The sequence below is a fragment of the Uncinocarpus reesii genome, genomic scaffold (assembly GCF_000003515.1).
Source record: "Uncinocarpus reesii 1704 scaffold_4 genomic scaffold, whole genome shotgun sequence".
Taxonomy (NCBI): Eukaryota; Fungi; Ascomycota; class Eurotiomycetes; order Onygenales; family Onygenaceae; genus Uncinocarpus; species Uncinocarpus reesii.
In genome coordinates this window covers 2,293,297-2,312,350 of record NW_003052497.1, presented here as the reverse complement: position 1 = coordinate 2,312,350, position 19,054 = coordinate 2,293,297, and the positions used below count along the sequence as shown (strand labels likewise).

The following is a 19,054-nucleotide window of genomic DNA, read 5'->3' as shown; positions in this document are numbered from 1 at the left end:
ATCTGGACTCAAGAACAAGGGAAAAAAAAACATAAAAAAGACCTAGATGCCATTAAATCTCATTTTTTTGGTTGAAAAGTTGCCCACGAATTGAAAGATGTCAATCATTAGCTTCTCAAGCCGCCGCAATGACAGCTTTTAGGTTCTCCCTGATCTTATCCCGAAGCCTGAGGCCTACGGGAGCTTCTTCCACATACCGTTTAGAATGGCGTCGCTCGCGATGCCGCTCCCCGTGATCATTGTAAGTGTAACTATCCTTCCTCGAAGGCTTTGGCTGAACTTCGCCATCTCGTCTCGATTTATGGTGGTGCTCTCGGTGCTCCCGATGCTCCCGGTGTTCACGGCTGCGGCGATGTCTACGCTCTTCCTCATCATGGTGCCGGTGCTTTCGGTGAGTATGTCCATGTGAATGGGAGCGGCTGGAGGAGTCCGAATGTCGACCAGGGGATCTCGATGAGCTCGAACTTTGCCCGTTTACCCTGAGCATGGGCCCCGAGGTGTTAGATTCCCCGGTCGTCATAAGTTTCAAAAGCGCAACCGGTTTGGCTGCTAGAGAAGAAAAACTATTCTGACTTGAGCTACCCCTGCTTCGCGAAGTGGAATCACCCCGGACATCACGGTGTCTTGGCGCTGGAGAGTCGGTTTCTTCGGGGGAACGTTTCTTTCTTCTCCGTCTTTCAGGCTGGTCCTGTTCGGCATATGCGGTCGTCGCTCTCCGGGGTTTGACTTCCACTACACCATCCGCTCGAGGTGTTGCAAAAGCCGACCTTTCGCTCTTCCGCCGTCGAAGGCCAGGCTGGTTATCGATGGACCCTCTTGAGTCACGCTGCTCATGCTCCCATACTGATCGCCGTCTCCGTCGCCTACGTCTGTGCTCATCTGCGGCTTCCTGTCCAAATGAGTCCTTGACTGCAGGATCTGGGTCCACAACTGCAACTGTTTCCTCTAGTGACCGCGGGGCAGGGTCTTCCGATGGGATATCTAGGGCGGGGGGTTCAGGACTAGGTTCGTCGTGAGTAGGGGGTTCTGTAGCTAGCGGCTCCTCCATGGGAAGTTCTTTCTCTACCACGGGCGGTGGTGTTGATTCCTCGGTACCCGGCGTCTCCTCAACAGCTACCTTTTCGACTGTTGTCTCCTCGATAGGTGCTTGCTCTACTGGCACTTCATCCGGTGTTGGATCGAGAGAGTCTGACGACAATGGTTCTTCGGGAGGAGGAACGTCCTTCTCTTGGGGGCTGGTCTCTGAACTCGGTTCTTCCGCCGCGGAGCTCTCAGCTAGTGGGTTTTCTGTCTCTGCGGGTTCTTCCCTGGGCGCACTCACTAGGGTAGGCTCGGCCGCTTCAGGTTCCTCGGCAGGGTCGGCCTCTGCTAGGCTGGGTTCCTCAGTTGGTGTTTCAACCCCAGGTGCCTCGTCAGTTCCTACTGCGGGTTCAGCCGGAGGGTCGTCTGGTTGATCCTGTCCTGGGGCGCTTTCCGCTGGCTCGGAGTCATCTTTAATGGCCAGTTCTTCCTTGATTGAATTCTCGTCTTCCTTCACCAACTCCGGCTCAACAGGAGCGTCGTTCTCTTCCTCAATTACTGGTTCAGCGGCGTTTTCCTCAACAGGGAGTTCTTCTGGGCCGCTTTCTTCCCTCTCTTCCTCCGCCGGGGGAGTGTTTTGAATCTCTGGTTCAACTGGCTGTTCTGCTACGGCTGGTTCTTCTGGCTCTGCTGGTTGTTCTGCTACGGCGGACTCTTCTGGCGCTGCTGGTTGTTCTGGTTCGGCTGGCGGCGGATGACCTGATGGCTCTAATTCTCCCGCCAGGGCTGGTTCGGCGGGTTCAGCTGGTGCAGAAGGTTCTTCGATTTTTGCCAAATCTTCAGAAGGTTGCACTTCACCCTCAGCTGGATCAACTGCTGGTGATTCTGCTTCTACCAGCGGCGACCCATCTCGCTCTGGGCTTTTGTCCGCATCCTCGTCGGGGGCTTCCGCAGCGCACTCTGGACTGGGAGCCGAACCCTCATCTGTAGCAGGGTCATTTGGCTCAGAATCCACCGCCACTTCCTCAGACGTTTCTTCAACGGGCTTATCGTTGCACTCGTGTTCCGCTTCCGTCGATGGAATATCCACCTCGGGCGTATCCTTACTCTCATCGGGTGCTTCCATTGGTTTTCCATCAACACCCGTTTCCTCGCTTGTATCCACGCTGGGCGTATCGTCCGTTGCGTCGGGTTTCATTTCTTGTGATTCTGGCACCAAAGCCTCTCCGGCCCCATCCCCGTTGGGCTTTTCTTTGCTTTCATTCTCGTCTACACCCTGTTCATTAAAATCGAAATCATCGAACTCTGCTACGGCCTTTTCTGCCTCTTTCTCCGCTTCCACTTGATCAATTTCCGCCGCGGGATCAACGTCAGGGAAGCTTGGCTCTTCTAATCCTTATCAGTCAACGCTCAATGCAATGCGGGGAGAGTAACCCCACCATCATTTTCTCTTTCGGTGCTTTCATTTGGAGCATCTTGGCTCTCAAGCGGCGCTTCTGGTTCTTGTGGAATTTTCTCTTCTTCTTCGCCGTCGGGTTTGGTTTCGGAAGGATCAGCTGACTCCAAAGGTTCTGCAGGCTCTGAGCCTACAGAATCACCACTCTCAGGTGCTAGTGGCTCTTCCTGGCCTCCCTGCGCTTCATCGTCACCTCCATTTATATTTTCGGCTGGTTCGTCTTTCGGGGCCTCTTCTTCACTCTGGGGAGGAGATTCATCCGGTACAGGTCCGCCTGCGGCGTCATCACTCGGAGTTACATCGGCAAGGTCTGGTTTTATGGCTCTAAGCGTTAGCATGTGCGTTCGTACTGTCCAATTGGTATTAAAGCAGTAGCAATTCAAAGAGTGTAAGATAAGAATGTCCAAATACATACCGAGTGGCTTATCTGCGGGCTCTGCAGGCGTCGAATCTTCTCCCCCGGGGGTTTCTGCTGGAGGGTCTTCAGACACCATCTCCTTCGACTCAGTGTCAGCGTTGCCATTCTCAGCGTCGGTAGTCGCATTCTTCGGGTAAAGAGAAATCACGGGGACATCTGTGAATTGAAGGGTTTCACGATCGAATGTTTGATACTTAAATCCAGAAAGTTTAGCATACTCGAAGTTCATCCCTTGAGCCATTTTCAGCTGGGGCAGCCTGCGCTGCAGCACTTTCTACCTGAGGCTCCTCGTTGGTCTTGTTGTTGTTGGTGTTGTCAGGCGGAGGGTCATTGATGTTGAATGGTGTCCGCTTGTTCTTCTTTTTCCCTTTTTTATTTCCCATGTTGGAGGAGGCGAATGAGGGAGCAAGGGAGAGGGAATAGGGAGGGGAGGGATGGCGAGGTAAGGGAAGTTATTTGTCGATGGCAGTGGCAAGTCTCGGCACCATGAAGCCTGTATATGGCCCGGGCAGTGACACAGGGCAACCGGGCGAAATGACGATGGAAGGTTTGACAGGAAGGAAACGGATTGAGAAAACGACCTGTTGGGCGTGATATTGGTAAGGAACCAGCAACTCAACAACGCAAATGTTTGAATTGGACTACTCAAATAGAAACAGAACAGTTGTGCAATCCAGGAGTCAACAAGGAAGTTGGCATTGACAAAGACATTCAAGATTATGAGAGGGGGCCCTATGGTGCTGTTGAGGCAGTTAACGGGTGATATTCAGCCATTGGGCCACGTCTTCGCAAATTCACGGGTGGTCCATAGCAACCGGTGGAAGACCCGAGCACACAAGGTGATGCGGTTCCACGCCAAGCAGATAGAAGATGCAGGATCCGAAAGTTTGCAGGCGAAGAAACGCAATAAAAGTCCTAAAATGGAAACGATACTGTGTGGTATCTCCACCCAAGATCCGCATTCCGGCCGACGGAGTGCTGCAAATGCAGCAGTACTGCGACTGTCAGTAACGGAAGATAAAGGACCGCGCGGCCGGAGCAAGCAATGAGGTGAGAGAGGGCTGAAATCCTCGAATCAAACAGAACAACAATGTCAATCAAATGTGAGGCAACGGTAACCAGTAAAATCTCGCGTGTTTATTCCTTTTTTTTTCTTTCGTGAGTGGAAATATCTTCTATCGTCGCATCCCAGGGAAAAGGTTTAGCGGGGCCTGTCTTCCTGCCCAACGTTTAGAGAAAGCAGCAGCGGCAATTGGTTCCAATCTGAAAATGGGGCGGCAACCGCAGAAGCTTGTGAAGCAAGCCCATATCGCCATTGGCTTTGTTAATCCCAGAATGCAGATATCAATCACTTGACATCGATAATCCCGAATGCGTGAATCCTGAAGTGGGGATTGCAGGCCAAGGCTCCCTGGATGCTCAAGCATCCCAAAGCCCCAAGGTCGTTGACGTTGACGAATCGATCTCGGTGCATCGCCGACAACGTAATCTGAGACCCAGACGAGGCCCTGGCGGCCGCAGGGTTGTTGACCATGGCGAGAGAGAGAGAGAGAGAGAGTGGGCGAGGACGAGAGAGAAGAGAAGAGAAAGAGTGAAGCGGCAGGAAGGTCGTTGGTGCGGGCCGGGCCGAATTGAGATTAGCGTCTTGTGGACCCTGCCTCTGCTCGCTGATTGGTCAGAATGCCCAATTCGGGACTGCCATTGGATGCCTCGCACGTGGACACTTGCATGCCTGAACGCATTAGGTAACCAGGCTGATGAGTCAGGCACACAGCAACAACACCTCCTTCCCTCGGGACGTGGTGCTCTCTCCGTGAAGCATTCCTCTTCCTCTTCACTTGCTATCAGTCAGTCGACTCCGGAGTGGCGAGGAAATCAATGGGAACAGGCCAGTTCGACCAGGGTTGGGCTACGTGAAGCTTTTCGAGCCGATTCTTCGAGGTTCGCTGTCGCAACCACCTCAGCGTTTAAACCAGCATCAACGCGAAAAGCAATTTATTTCTCTCATGATTCGGGAGGGAACGTGATGCAACCAAACGCCATTCGATCCATGGTATGAGAGGTCGGGTACCATCGGGCATCTGCAGCAATCTTCGCTGCACCACCACAGCACCACCACCCCATACCGGCCTCATCTTCCGCGATGCCCCGTCAGGCATGCATTTGGATGGCCTGGCACGAACCCGGGCACTTGCTTGATCCATGTGGAATGTCAAGATACAAACTCCCAGGTCACGACGACCCTTCGGTACCTAGCTCGTACAGACCTGCACGTTTATCTCCAAAGGGCAGCCACTTCCGATCATCCCATTGAACGGGATTCTTGGTCATGCACCCGTTTCTATTTGGCTCATGAACCAGGTGGATCCCACCTCTGGTGTCCGTTCGTCTGGACTTGCGTTAGACCTCAAACCTCGAGGATGTCAACGGCGGGATATCTTCCGAGGCACAAGGGCCATATTAAACGATAAATGTTCGCTTTTCGCGGGTGCTACCTTCGCCTCGACTAGATGACCCAAATTCGAAATAATGTATGTAAAAAAAAGACAGATCAAAAGCTCAGACGTACTACCATGAAAAGCCAAAGCCCACGCCCGTGCTCAAATTATGGTACATGATATCAACTGGGTATACTAGGTCCAACGTCCACAAAGAGGTGAGCTTTCCTCGGCCTACTATCATGTCTGACAATTGACAAAAGGATATTTGCCCTTGACTGCCCTCGTTCATTGCCGAGATCACGCTAAAATGGAATATCTATCCCGTTGGGGGGTTCGTACAATCCTTTCCTTGGTATTATGCTGAAGAAGTTTCGGGTTCCTCTTGGATCGTCGAGAAATTGTTCAGAACTTGCTTTAGCGCAGGCCGTCGGAGTGGTTTGCTAGCGTCACATGTAAGCTTCGTCCACACCAGCAACGCCGATTGCTCAATTCCTTACCTGAGGAACATGTTCATCCCCGAGTCCATGCAATCCTTGATATTACTCTCTTCTGCAAATGCGCTTAGAGCGACGATCGGTGCGGAGTATCCCATCTCTCGGATGAGGCGCGTCGATTGTAGACCATCCAAATTTGGCATCTAGGCAGAGTTTTAGTCTCTACCGCAAAATGAGGGCGGTTGTGAGCTCCTACCTGTATGTCCATCAAGATGAGATTGAAAGCCTTGCCCTCCTCCATGTTGGCTTTGACAACGTCATAAGCTTCCTGCCCATCTTTCGCAATCGTCACATCATACACGTCCTCGAGTTTTAACATTCTAGATACGGATCAGCAACGTGGTAGCGTATATTGAGTATGGTATGACTTACCGAAGTACGACCTCTTGATTGACAACGTTGTCCTCTGCCACCAACACCCGGATCTTTCCGTCTGTTTGCCCGTCAATTTGACCAAAAGCCTGCATCTGAACATCGGTTGTCGCAGGAGGCGATGGTGGTGCCGCAGCGAAGAATGGCTGACTCAATCCCACCAGCCTCGGCTCAAGATCCTTCTCGAAATGGACTGACGTACTGCTATGGGATTCTACCCGTGATCCCAAGGAACGTATACTGGGAGCGATGGATGCCGTGATGCTGGAGGTTCTGGTACTCGGTGTTACCTCCCTGATATACTGCAAAGGGATTCTGAGCACGAAGGTTGTACCAATGCCTTCGATGCTCTGCAATCTGATCGTCCCATTCATCAGCTGGGAAAGCTGGGAACATATACTTAAACCCAGACCAGTACCTCCGTACTTCTTGCTGAGTCCTGGATCACCTTGCATGAATGGTTCGAACACGCGTTGTTGCAAATGCTGAGGAATACCGGGCCCGGTATCTTCCACTTCAAATGCAAACATTAGCGGTTTCGCATCGATAGGTGGTGATATGGAGAGCTGATCCTGGCCTTGCAAAGACATTGAAGTTCTCCTTTCCTTCTCCGCTGCTTTAGACTGGGTAGCAGAGGGCGTTTTTGACCGGCGTCGGAACAATTTCGAATCAGTAGATGTTCTCCCCGTGCGGTCCGCCTGTTTGTCCACTTCCCCCAAACACTTGATACGCACTTCCACTCTGCCGCCTTCTGGGGTGAATTTCAAGCTGTTACTGACGAGATTGATGAGAATCTGAAGGAGTCGATGCTGGTCTCCCCAAAGCACCATATCCTTCAAAGACGCTGTTCCAGGAGGTCCCAGCTCCGTCTCAACTTGCGGCGGCTTCTCCGAAATCTCAGCTGGTTCTACCTGTGTTTTGGGAGCGCCAACAAAGTGAATCCCGAAATCGATGTGCTTTTCTTGGATCTGATTTTGGAAAACCGCGAGAATTTGTGATTTGATATCCGCCAAATAGAATTCTTTCTGGTCAAGTTGGATCACCTTGTCAATCTCGTTTTTGCTGAAGGTCAACAAGTCATTGAGCAGGTGCAAGAGGAGTTCTCCGGATTTGTAAACAATTCGCAGTGATTTTTTGATTCTCGGCAAGTTGTCGTCGCCCATGCAAACAGCACACATGCCCAGGATCCCATTTAGGGGTGTTTTAAGCTCATGGGAGATATTAGCGATGAACAAGGTCTTACTCTCGTTAGCCACTTCGGCTGCCTTCTTGCTAATCTCCAATTCGCGCGTTCGCTCTGCTACTCTTTCTTCAAGCTTGGTGTACTGAATCATCAATTCATCAGACATCTCGTTGTATGTTTTCGACAGCTCAGTCAACTCATCCGTGACCCAGCGTCTTTTCTCCTCGACCTTGCCAGGTACACAAAACGGTTTTTTCCGTCCCTCTTCAACATGTGGACAATCAGAAGCGCCAAAGCTTCCCCAGCCGAGAAATCGCAATCCTACACGAAATCCTTTTTCTTTTTCGCTTAATCGGCAAGTCTCACAGCTGGCTTCGTTGTTGTTGCTGACAGTGAGAAGGCCAGAGGAGGGGTCCATTGGAGGATCCATCGTTTTCTTCGTCGCATCTCTCAGCCGACGGATCGGAGCAACACATAGATGGGCCAGTGGTGGAACGATCAGTGCTATGAATCCTGCTACACCGAACACGCAGGCTAGAATGATGTTCCGCAGACGGATCACTGGGGCCCAGGCTTCCGCATGGGTCTGCTCCACTACTACAATCCAGTCCACCATTGTACTCTGCGGACGGGCGATACCAACTGCCACTTTTGATCCCTCCTCGTTGGTCGTCTTCAACGAAGTGCTGGCATTATTGAAGCTCTTAGGTCGACGGGCGAAGGCAGTGGCTACTGCTGGGTAGGCGCTGAGTGCGAACGAATCGCCCTGGTGATAGCGATTATGCCTGTCGGCGACACCCGAGACAATGGATGGTTCAAAGACATATTGCATCTGCACGGAGTTCAGGGCATCAATGTTCCCTTCACTCGTGCGGGTGGCGGGATGGGCGTCGCTTGGAAAACGGTTTTGAGGGTTTGCTGGCCCCAACAGTAACGAGATCCCGGTACTATCGAGTGCGTCTCTGGACCGAAGGATGTTTTGTAACCGGGCTGCGCTAGCAACCACTCTGCCACCAATGTCAGTCAAGGATGAGGGCGTTTTGAACAAGGCCATAAGAAACTCACGTCATGAAACCCAGAATATCCGTCGCTGACGTATTGTTGATTATTGGTAAGGTCACCGATAGGAGTGAGAAGGTTGCATTGACATGGAACGGACCGAGGAGCAGGGTGGATGTGGCGCGCAATTGCACGTCCGGGAAGGCATGCACGGTAGTGACATTCCTCCTAATGCCATTCTCGTCACTTTCGATACGCGACGAATAGGTAAGATTTGGATACAGTCTGGGCGGATAGCCCAGCCCAGGATCTCCGAGAATCACCGTGGAGCCGTTTGGGTAAGAATACGGAAGCTCGATCGGCGAGATGTCGGAGCCTGTGACGTTGAACACTCCATAGGGATTGCCCGTGCCGTCTTTCGGGTAGATGGTGGCCTGATAGAGCGCGGTGTATCCACCACTCCCCAGGGCAGCCTGGATGTCCGTGTTGGCCGCGGCCCAGTTCTCCTTTGTATCATTGCCGAGATAGAGGCGTTTCAAGGCGGCCTGGATAAGGATGCGAGAGGCGACGGTTTTGGAGGCTGACTGGGCGAGTTCAAGGTCGCCAGAGATTTGGCTTGCCTTGAGGGCGGCTGTTGACGATATGCTTTGCGATCTGCGGATGCTAGTCAGTGCATTGGCGCAAACAGGAGCTGGGTAGCGAGTAATAGCTTACTTGACATCAACAACGAAATTGTAATTATTGATCCACTGGTTAAAACAATCCGGTTAACTCGATTGCGCACTTCTGGCAGTGAGGAGGGTCTTACAATGGCAACGGAGATGACAGCTAGGCCCAGCAGAGACGGGAAGAGCACCAGGACGGCCAGCTGCACTGCAATTGGGACACGCATCCGAGAGGTGCTTTGAGGACAAACGCGCTATTGCCCGGTGAGCTCATCCCCTATTCTGCAGCCCACGCGTTGTTTGCAACAACCCGTAGCTAAACGAGCGCAGCGGGAAGAAAAAAAATGACTATAAAGAAAGACTAAAATAAAATACGAGTTTAACTTGGAGAAAAGGGGATGCGGCCAGTGGTGGAAGACGGAGGGGAGATGGGGTTCGGCGCCTTTATTTTTTTCGCTTCAGCAACAACTGGGTTCTTTAAACGCTGGCCGCCATCGAGGATTCCTCTGCAGATGCCGCGAACTCTAGAATGGCTTGGCCGCAGCGATTCTGGCGAACCACAACCCTGAACTGGACGGGTTGAGAGCAGAGTCTGGACGCGGCGGCGAGGGAAGGGGATCCAGGGCGAGGTTTTTTGCTTTGGGGCGGACCTTGACGGCTCGGTTGGGGCTGGCCGAACGCCGCTTTGATAACGGGCACATGGAATGCGACTCTTGACTTCACTATTAGTTAACGAACTCCTCCGTCAACTGCATGCGATCTCCCGATTTTTGGGTCTATGTTAATGTTCACCAAAGACCAATTGGACTACGAGCTGCCCGAATCGCTGAGTTCTTTTTTCTTCCCAGGTAACTAACTACCCGTCGCACGGTCCCCCATGCAGCCATTCAGCCGAGTGCGGTTCGATTTCACTTTGGCGCCCTGGGAACCAAAGTCGACATGCCTTTCTGATAAGTGTTTGCTATCTTTTTTCCGCTCCCCTGGTAAGATTTACGCTAATCTGGTCCGAGCCATGTGGTTGACGTTGATCGTCCGTGATGGAAATTCGATGCAGCCCGTTTATCAAGTGGCGATCGTTCTCACTTCTCCATCACAAACTACACTAGTGGCGAGGTTTATGGCTTAAAATTCTATCGATTCGTTATCCGTCTCTATGCACATGAAATAAGCAACAGATACTGGGTATTGCGGGGACAAAAGTTGGGTCTGCGTGGAGCTCGGCTGAAAAGAAGGCAGCAAAGGTTTCGGACACCCGGAAAAAAATAAAAATCAAGGCTCAAACTCCAGGAATGCGAAGCGTGGAACATATTTCGTTGCGGCGCCATGGCAATTTTTGATATATATCCAAGAAAAAGAAGGCCGGGAACCATAATCCGCTACACGGGTGGTGAAAGAAAAGCCTCACAAGATGGAATAAAGACGGAAAAAACTTGGGCAGATAATTAGGGGTGAGCAAGTTGGTTACCCCAACTTTGCATCCATCGATACGCGCCATTGAGGGCCGAACTTCTTCATCGCCCAGATCACTGAGCAGCTTGCCAACGCCACCACCCCAATGATCGTGAAGAGCCAGCCGTTCCCAATGCCGCTGATGATGGGCGCTGTGACGATACCACCAACGCAGGACACGGTGTTCCGCATAAAGTTGTTCACCGCAACGCCAGAGGAGGACCTCTTGGGCATGAATTCAGTGAGCATGGTGGTGGACATGCTGAAGATGATCATCGAGCCGAGGCCGAAGAAAAAGTTGCAAATAATCTAAGGTTGCAATTCAACTTGGTTAGATGCCGCTCAACTCGGTCGAAACAGGGCCATGCTTACCGGGACGAGCCAGTAGACTCCCTTCTCGGCAGTCCACCCATATACAATGAGCGCTAGCGGATACATCATTGCACCCAGCCATGCATTTTCACGCATGCGGTCTTCGGGTCGATAAATTAGTTTCCCATTCTCGTCCAATCGGTTGGCGCGTCTAGCTTCTCGTTGCATGATCTTGTCCATCCATCGACCACCAAGGAGGCTAGCAATGATATACCCCATGGAATTGGGTATGTAAAGCAGGCCAACAATCAGCATGGAGAAGCCATATGGTTCCTTGCTAAAGGTATCCTGCACACTGATGTTCAGAATATATAAAGATCCAAACGCAATGCTGCCATAATACACCGTCAGAAGTACAGCGGGGAAGCGGAGGTAAAGTAAAATCTTGAGCGGGTCGATGAGCACTATTCGCGCGACCTTCAGCCATTTGGCGGTTGCCTGCACTACCTGGCGAGAGGAGACTCGGCTCAATGAGCGTTCTACAGGATTCTGTGGCTCTGTCACGGGAGGTGCTCTCTTCGGTCGAGCTAACGTCTCGGGGAGGCCAAATAGCAGGAGCAGAAATCCTATTCCGCCATATATGGCAAGAAACCATTGTGTACTTCGCCAATCCCATGCTTGGGACAGAGCACCACCGATAATCGGTGCTAGAAGCGGCCCGCACAACGGACCAAGGTAAAAGATACCCATCGCCCGCCCTCTTTCTTTTACTTCCCAAATGTCTGCGATAGTGCCGGCGCCAACTGCTTGGACTGATGCCGAAGCACCGCCTCCCAACATTCGCATCACGATGAGCATCCCAATCGAGTTGGCAATCGCGGACAAGACGCTCCATAGGACAAATAGCGCAAAGGAAACGAGATAGATCGTTCGGCGCCCGAGCTTTTCGCTAAACGAGGACCACCATAGCGGGAAGATTCCCATACTAAGCATATACAAGGCCACAGACAAGTTGGTAGTTGTGGGGGTGGCATTCAGGGTTTCGGCAACTTGGCCAAGGGCAGCTATTGTTTGATGGGTTGAAGAGTTAGCCGCGTGTTTGCACATTCAACGAGAGTCTGGGGGCTCACGAACGGAAGAATATAGCGCTTCCCATGGGTGCAGCCATAGCGGCAACACCGATGATGAAGGTGATGAACCATTTCGTCCTTCGGGGGTAATGTTTCGGTTCTTCGACTTCTGGTATCATTGCTAGCTGGGCTAAGAGGCCACGCCGTCTGCTCATCGGAACCGAAACGGGAGGAGGAGTGATGCTGGCCCCGGTCGTGACGGGGCCTAATTCCAGGTTGTCGTCGGGCTCTTCGACCGATAGTGTTGTGTGGACGGATGTTGCCCTGCTACTCCTATTTTCAGATGTGATTGTTCCTGACTCTTCCTCTTTCTTCGATGCGTCTGAGGGAGTTTCGATTGCAGTGGTTCTTTCGTCCATTTCAAGGCTAACGGCCCTAGCCGTGGTTTTCTCCGAGTCAGTCATGATGGGGGTGAATATTTATATACAGCGGTATCGATTCACCCCATGCACCATGTTAACCATACTGCAATCTGGCTCAATGGAAAGACGTCCGTCCCTGAGATCTGTTCCTGGTTATATTCTTATAAAAGGGTATTATTTGGCAATCAAACACAACGCCAATCCAAAATGCAATTATCATTTCGAATCCTACCCTCCTTTTTCCACCATAGGTGCAACCTGGTCTTTCAATTCGGGAATCACACTTTGAGCCTGCAAGATGCGCATTCAAACAGACACGAGCGGTCTGGAGATATTTGAATACGGCGGGCGAGAAAGGCCCAAAGGCAATTAGAAAGAAAGACGAATGAAGTCAAGTGGAAGAATGGGAAAATAAAAAACTCTGGAGAACTGGAGAACGGAAAATAGCCAAGATTTATTAGGATTGTCTGGCTGAGGCACTAGAGATGGCCCGCTCCACATGGCCGCGGTTGGACGCTGGATCTGGCTGTGGGAATTTGTTGATATGCCGATAGTCATTAGAAATATAAATCCAGCGGCAAGTTTGAGGAGTATGCCGGAGAAGATATATGTTCTGGCTCGCCTTGCGTAGAGATTGCAGCGTGTTTTCAACAAAACCGTGCCTTGTTTAATAGCAGCCTTGACAACTTCATCAGATAAAAAGAATTCGCAAATCAAGGTTGAAGCGGGGGTTCCTTTCTGGTCTAGTTTCCGGCACCAGACGGCCTCTCGGATCAAGGCAACTTGGGGGCTCATACGAACAAAATGCAGAGGGGGAGTTTGGAGCCAATGATCGCCTTTCGACGCCTCCCTGACAGCCGTGCATGATACCGGGAGAAAGCTATCGATTTGTAGTCAAAATCGCCTGACTTGACTCGAGAAGCTCACCGTTCTGATGACACGCGTCGGAGTTCTGATATTGCTGATAGAGTATGTATACACGCTCTGCCGCCCATTCTCCCGCTGTGATATCATTTTGACGGGCGGCATCAAATTCCCTCTCGGGATAGACCCAAGCCACACCGTGCCGAATTTCCGAGTGTTGAGTTTTGCCCAATCAGCAGCAGCAGAAGTGCCGAATCGCTGACTCATTGTCCCGGGATTAAGTAATAGCCGGAATCGAACCGCGGCTGGACTCCGAGACTTCACAGAGGTTCTCTTGTCATAGATGGTTTGCGATGAGGGTGGATTGTATGAAATTCGAAATATAGGGTCCATTGCATGGGTTTGACTTGAGGGGATGCGTGTGAACGGGTCTATGCGAACGAGGCCCGGATCACTGACTTAAAGCATCTCCTCCTCTTCCATGTATTCAACAATCGGATATGGATGACGCTCATTGGGAAGGATGAGCTTATGCTAAAACAAACTTGGTGGAAAAAAAACGAGAGGCTGGAAATACTCAAACCCGTTACCCAACAACGGAGGCGGTGGAAAAGACGAAGGAAGAACGGGAATTGTTCATGGGTTGTGTGAACTGCGCAGAGTCAGATATTCAATGGGCATACTGACAAAGCAAATCCATAACGCTTTGGGGTTGTCACCAAAGGGCACTTCCGATGCAGCCACGCCTATGCTCCTGCTTCCCATCTGACTTTCTCACCACTGTTCCTAGACAAGGGCCTTTACCAACGTGATAGGGGAGTGGAAAATACTCACAGATTTTGAATCTTTGACGGTGACATATACACGGAGATTATAGCTGCCATTCATCCAGTTGTCAACCTTGACAGTATTACAGACTTGAGAGGCAACCCTTGGTTTGGACAGCAACCTCTCCTTCAAAAAAAGCGGATCGCGACAGGGTCCTCAGCCAGATGCCGAAGATGATGATATCTCTCATTTCCTGCACACAACGACGTAAAAGTTTGTGGACTTTAGAATCCATAAATATCGGCAGACGCTGACCTTGCCAGGTGGCTCAACTTTCGAGTACTTTGCAAACAAAATTGATGAGAAAATTATCCGAATATGTCAAGGCCAGCTTGACGAAATCAGTGTCATGCATTGTTTCTATTTGCGAAATTCACTGCAGAATGCTCTCCACCTAATGCTGGAGGACTCTCCATTCTTCATTGAGCACGGTGATCTGTCACCCCAGAATATCATTGTGGATTCAGAGTACAACATCACGGGGTGAGATTTACCTTATATTTGCCATCCACGGCATCGCTGACCTTATTTTCATAGGGTTATTGATTGGGGATTTAGCAGCTATCAACCCTTCCAGCTTGCTACTAGTCTTCCTCGATTTCTAGCGGTAGAGGATTCAATTGAACTCGCATCATATCTAATGATGCAACTTGACCGTACCAGCTTTCTCGAGGCGTTAAAATCCGAATCGCCCAGACTCCCCGATTGTTGTACCCTGGCTAGTTGAACTGCATTCAGCACCTAATGTTGATTATAGAAGACTCATTCTTGAAGCGATTGTTAGCAAAGGCCGCCATAAGTGGTTTGCGGACAAACCCTGGTTTTCTGAGAGTGGCACTGTGATGAATGTGGCCCGTGAAGTGGGTGATTTTTGTGCCAGAAAGAGTGGTCAAATCTGTGGACTAGATGTCTCAAAGCTCAAGGAGTTAACAGATTGATTTTGAGGTAATACCTGCTTGTCTATCAAGGTGTGGTTGGAAGAAGAGGAAGGGAAAGGTCTCCCATCGTTACTCTGGAGGGTTAACTAGAAAGCTTGTGTTAGTTAAATGTTATCACTCAGGGTAACTATGGGATGACGTTGCGTTTGGCAACCACCCCGCGCTTAACAAGGGCACAAGGGATCCTTGCGGTTGAGATCAAACAATATTACAAAGTGCTCTGTACAATTCCCTTTCTTCAATTCTTCCAATATAGCTAGCCAGCCCATCATCCCAGGGCCAATTTGATGTCCCGCGCGGTATGGGGCCGAGACGCTCCAGGCTTCGTACAGCCCAATCCATGCAGATTCAACAATCGTTTGACCCCAAGCATTCTGGTATTCCGCACCTCCGGCTAAAAGCTTTCAAACCAATTCTAAAAAGCACACACATCAATTAGCTTCTGTTCACCTCGAATTCTAGATCGGCGACTTCAAGGTCCCCGATTTGTCATCATCGCCGCCAGAAATCAAGCACCACCTCCGCCATCCGTCTACATATAGACCCCGGTCACCACGGTCAGATTCCCCCTCCGCCACAAGCACCACCAGCCCCACCGCCAGCTCTACTTCTCCTCACCACCGACACCATGTCCAACGACATGCTTCGCAGCACCGCCGGCCTCAGCGACCGCTTCAGAGACCTCCAGGGCCGCAACCAAGGCGAAGTCTGGGACGATCTATGGAAAGAATCCCGCACCCCCTGGGACCGCGGCGCACACAATCCCGCCCTCGAAGACGCGTTGGTCCAGAAACGTGGGTTCCTCGGGCCTGCCGTTTTCGACGACGGGCGCCGCAAGAAGGCGCTGGTTCCGGGATGTGGGAGGGGAGTGGATGTGTTTCTGCTGGCCGCGTTTGGGTATGATGCATACGGACTAGAGTATAGTCACACGGCATTGGAGGTGTGTTTGAAGGAGACGGAGAAGTATTATGGGGAGAACGGGAGGGTGCCGCCGAGGGATGACAAGGTGGGGAGTGGGAAGGTCACTTTCTTGCAGGGGGATTTTTTCAAGGATGATTGGCTTAAAGACGCTGGGCTGGCAGAGGGAGATTTTGATTTGATCTATGATTATACGGTAAGGAAGCGGAATCGTCGCAACGGGTTCCTGCTAGATTACCCGCTCACGGCACCTTGAATCAATTGAACTGACGAACAACATCCTTGCAGTTTTTCTGCGCATTAAATCCAACGCTGCGACCACAATGGGCACTCCGCCATTCTCAATTGCTCGCGCCATCGCCCCGCGGGAATCTCATCTGCCTTGAATTCCCAACCACAAAAGATCCTGCCACTTTGGGGCCACCGTTCGCTTCCACGCCGGCAATGTATATGGAACATCTCAGTCATCCCGGGGAAGACGTTGCATATGACGACAAAGGCTACGTCAAGCCTAGTCCCCTTAAACAACCGAGCGAGAAGGGGCTCGAGCGTGTTGCTCACTGGCAGCCTGAGCGAACCCATACGGTTGGTATGGACGACAGCGGGAATGTTTTAGACTGGGTTTCGATTTGGCGCCGGCGGAATTAGTCTCATGTTTCCTGTACTGGCAATAAAGCGTTTTGCATCATGACGCTCGTAGTCAGCTCTCAGTGAGATTTGCACATAGCTCTCCCATTGCTGTACATAATATTTTCAAATTAAATAGCAAAATCGAATTTGCTCTTTTGGCATCAAGCCGCCTGGGACAAAGCATTATAATGCTCTCCAAGCCCGTAGGAATGTCGATAATATGCGAGCCATATTTTCTTCCTCTCGCCTTCGTCATTGGTATCACCTGGCTCAAACTTCTCAATCCGTCCGTCACCTTGGATCACGTTGATTTCCACGCCATATGCCCTCGCCATCGCCTGCAGCTCCAACTGCCCACCCCATTCTGCAGTGAACATGATCTTCCGCGCATACTCGTCTAATGGCTCCTCAATGAATGCTGAAAAGTCATCCGCATGTGCCAGCACGTACTTCCCCGTCACCTGCCTCACAGACTTGTACCCATCAACTTTGGACGTGGAAGTTTGTTCTCCCGCATCAGCACCAAGGTCCTCGGTATTTTTCGACCCCGCGGACCTCAATCCCAGTCCGACTTCAGCCAACTGCGTCGCGACTGCTGAGTACAAACAGTGTCCGTCAGGAGCGATATCTCGTTCCGTGAGGGCCAAACGCGTAAAAACAGCCTGCATAGCTTCCTTTTCATTGCTCCGGCGATCAACCTGATTTGCGGCTTCCGACGCGGCAGCAGCGGCATCGGCTTCGCGTTCCGCGGCGCGACGGGCAAGACGGGCTTTCTGCCTGCTGGGCTTTTTGGGTCCGGTTTGTGAAGGAAGGGTGCTCGAAGAAGGGGTGGTTGAACGCGCGGGTGAAGCAGTCTTCGAGTCCGCGTCTCTTAGGCCATCACTGGTTGCAGCAGCTTCGCTGTCGTCGGCGATATTCAAGTCATCGAGATCTTCTGCAGGGGGGTCGCCATCTAACTGCGCGATTTCAGCTTGCTGGCGCTCCAAAAGCTCACGCTGCCAACTTTCACATTCATCATTGACGCCCTTGCGGGTTTTTTTGGTTGCGGATTTTTTCTTCTGGGTGATGCGGGCTTGGAGGTCGCGCTGTTCCTTGCGGTGTTTAGCTTGGAGGTCTTCCATCTGTTCCGGTCCTGAGAGTAGAAGAGCACAAGTGCGATCCCGCCGACACTGAGGAGTTCTCCAGCTGCGGTGCCTGCTTTTGCCGGGAAAGGCTGGCATCATTAGTCAGCCCCCACAAGAAGCGGTGGATTGTTCCCCCGGCTCCGCCCCCAAAATAGACTCTCTTATCTAAGCGCCAAAGCCTCTCGTCGTGCCTCGGCTGTGCGGAGAGCTTGCAGCCCGAAGCGTCGGCTGGTGAGCTGGACGCCGGCGCCTGTGTTTCCTCGACTTTCTCTTGCACATCTCGATTCACGATACAATTTTGGAGGAGAACTCGTACTTTTGTCTTTTTCCAGCTCAATCATGGATTCCTCATCGCTTTTCAACGTCAAGGTGTGTCGTCCTCTCTTTGGCGAGTACCAACCGCTTGCTGAGTTTTGTCCAGGGCAAAATCGTGCTGGTCACCGGTGGTGCGAAAGGGATTGGTCGTATGATCTCTGAGGGCTACGTTGCAAATGGTGCTACCGTTTACATCACGGCTCGCGACCTAGCTGCGTGTGAGAAGGCATGTGCCGAACTCAATGCTCTCGGCAAGGGCAAAGCACACGCCATCAGAGCCGATTTCTACAAGGAAGAAGACTGCAAGAAGCTGTTTGAAGAATTTTCCAAGAGAGAAGATAGTTAGTCTCCCGTTTATTTCGAGAAGAGATGCTGACCCTTCTGCAAGAGCTCCATGTGTTGGTGAACAATGCCGGCTCCAACTGGGGGGCTCCATACGATGAATACCCATCCGCTGCCTGGACACGCGTATTGACGCTCAACCTCCATCGAGTTTTCGACGTCACCCAGCTATTTACTCCGCTGTTAGAGAAAGCAGCCAAACCCATGGACCCAGCGAGAATCATCAACATCGGAAGCATTGACGGTCTTCGTGTTCCGTCCCTCGAAACATTTGCATACAGCTCTAGCAAGGCGGGCGTGCACCACCTCAGTCGTGTGTTGGGCCCATCATTTGGGCCAGCGGAACATCACGTCAGTATTCCTTCCCCACGCGCTTACTCTACCAGAACACTAAGTAAAAGCAGCTCGAATACCCTTGCCTGTGGCCCATTTGAGAGCAAGATGATGGCAGCTACGCTCAAGAAGTTTAAAGATTCCATAGAAGCTGGTATTCCGCTCCACCGTATCGGCACTCCAGAGGACGTTGCCGGTGCTTGTCTATTCTTAAGCAGCCGAGCAGGATCATATGTCAATGGCGCAACGATAACGGTGGATGGAGGTAGCGCTATTGCAGCGAAATTGTAGTTTATGAATGATTTTAGAATCCGTTGTTATATAGTTGCAATTCCAATTTGATGACCAGGTTCTCGTTAATCCTACACAGGCTGGCCTTCTTGCCCTGAGGCAAAACCAGCCCAGGGTTTGCGGCAAAGAGGCTCATGATCCTAAGCACAATCAGCTTTAATCCTGAAAAA

General features: G+C 51.4%; 7 protein-coding genes across 7 annotated transcripts; 2 read left to right on the top strand and 5 right to left on the bottom strand.

Annotated features, from left to right (window-relative positions):
- Positions 1 to 115: 115 nt before the first annotated feature.
- UREG_06920 (uncharacterized protein) lies at positions 116 to 3,277 on the bottom strand (the record flags this gene model as incomplete). Its single annotated transcript, XM_002583907.1, has 4 exons — positions 116 to 2,409; positions 2,460 to 2,786; positions 2,892 to 3,087; positions 3,113 to 3,277. 4 exons carry the CDS (start codon positions 3,275 to 3,277, stop codon positions 116 to 118), a joined length of 2,982 nt encoding a protein of 993 aa, XP_002583953.1.
- Positions 3,278 to 4,242: 965 nt separating this feature from the next.
- On the bottom strand, positions 4,243 to 4,428 carry UREG_06919 (uncharacterized protein; the record flags this gene model as incomplete). Its single annotated transcript, XM_002583906.1, has 1 exon — positions 4,243 to 4,428. One exon carries the CDS (start codon positions 4,426 to 4,428, stop codon positions 4,243 to 4,245), a length of 186 nt encoding a protein of 61 aa, XP_002583952.1.
- Positions 4,429 to 5,828: 1,400 nt separating this feature from the next.
- UREG_06918 (uncharacterized protein) lies at positions 5,829 to 9,275 on the bottom strand (the record flags this gene model as incomplete). The annotated part of the gene is made up of 6 exons (XM_002583905.1): positions 5,829 to 5,972; positions 6,026 to 6,149; positions 6,202 to 8,391; positions 8,450 to 9,037; positions 9,098 to 9,132; positions 9,192 to 9,275. 6 exons carry the CDS (start codon positions 9,273 to 9,275, stop codon positions 5,829 to 5,831), a joined length of 3,165 nt encoding a protein of 1,054 aa, XP_002583951.1.
- A 1,234-nt stretch (positions 9,276 to 10,509) lies between these two features.
- Positions 10,510 to 12,343, bottom strand: UREG_06917 (uncharacterized protein; the record flags this gene model as incomplete). Its single annotated transcript, XM_002583904.1, has 3 exons — positions 10,510 to 10,806; positions 10,870 to 11,873; positions 11,944 to 12,343. 3 exons carry the CDS (start codon positions 12,341 to 12,343, stop codon positions 10,510 to 10,512), a joined length of 1,701 nt encoding a protein of 566 aa, XP_002583950.1.
- Positions 12,344 to 14,390: 2,047 nt separating this feature from the next.
- UREG_06916 (uncharacterized protein) lies at positions 14,391 to 16,497 on the top strand (the record flags this gene model as incomplete). Its single annotated transcript, XM_002583903.1, has 4 exons — positions 14,391 to 14,476; positions 14,751 to 14,853; positions 15,371 to 16,045; positions 16,138 to 16,497. The coding sequence occupies 4 exons, from the start codon at positions 14,391 to 14,393 to the stop codon at positions 16,495 to 16,497; spliced, it is 1,224 nt and encodes a 407-aa protein (XP_002583949.1).
- Positions 16,498 to 16,640: 143 nt separating this feature from the next.
- On the bottom strand, positions 16,641 to 17,600 carry UREG_06915 (uncharacterized protein; the record flags this gene model as incomplete). Its single annotated transcript, XM_002583902.1, has 1 exon — positions 16,641 to 17,600. One exon carries the CDS (start codon positions 17,598 to 17,600, stop codon positions 16,641 to 16,643), a length of 960 nt encoding a protein of 319 aa, XP_002583948.1.
- Positions 17,601 to 17,942: 342 nt separating this feature from the next.
- UREG_06914 (uncharacterized protein) lies at positions 17,943 to 18,884 on the top strand (the record flags this gene model as incomplete). The annotated part of the gene is made up of 3 exons (XM_002583901.1): positions 17,943 to 17,972; positions 18,025 to 18,259; positions 18,307 to 18,884. 3 exons carry the CDS (start codon positions 17,943 to 17,945, stop codon positions 18,882 to 18,884), a joined length of 843 nt encoding a protein of 280 aa, XP_002583947.1.
- Positions 18,885 to 19,054: the final 170 nt, after the last annotated feature.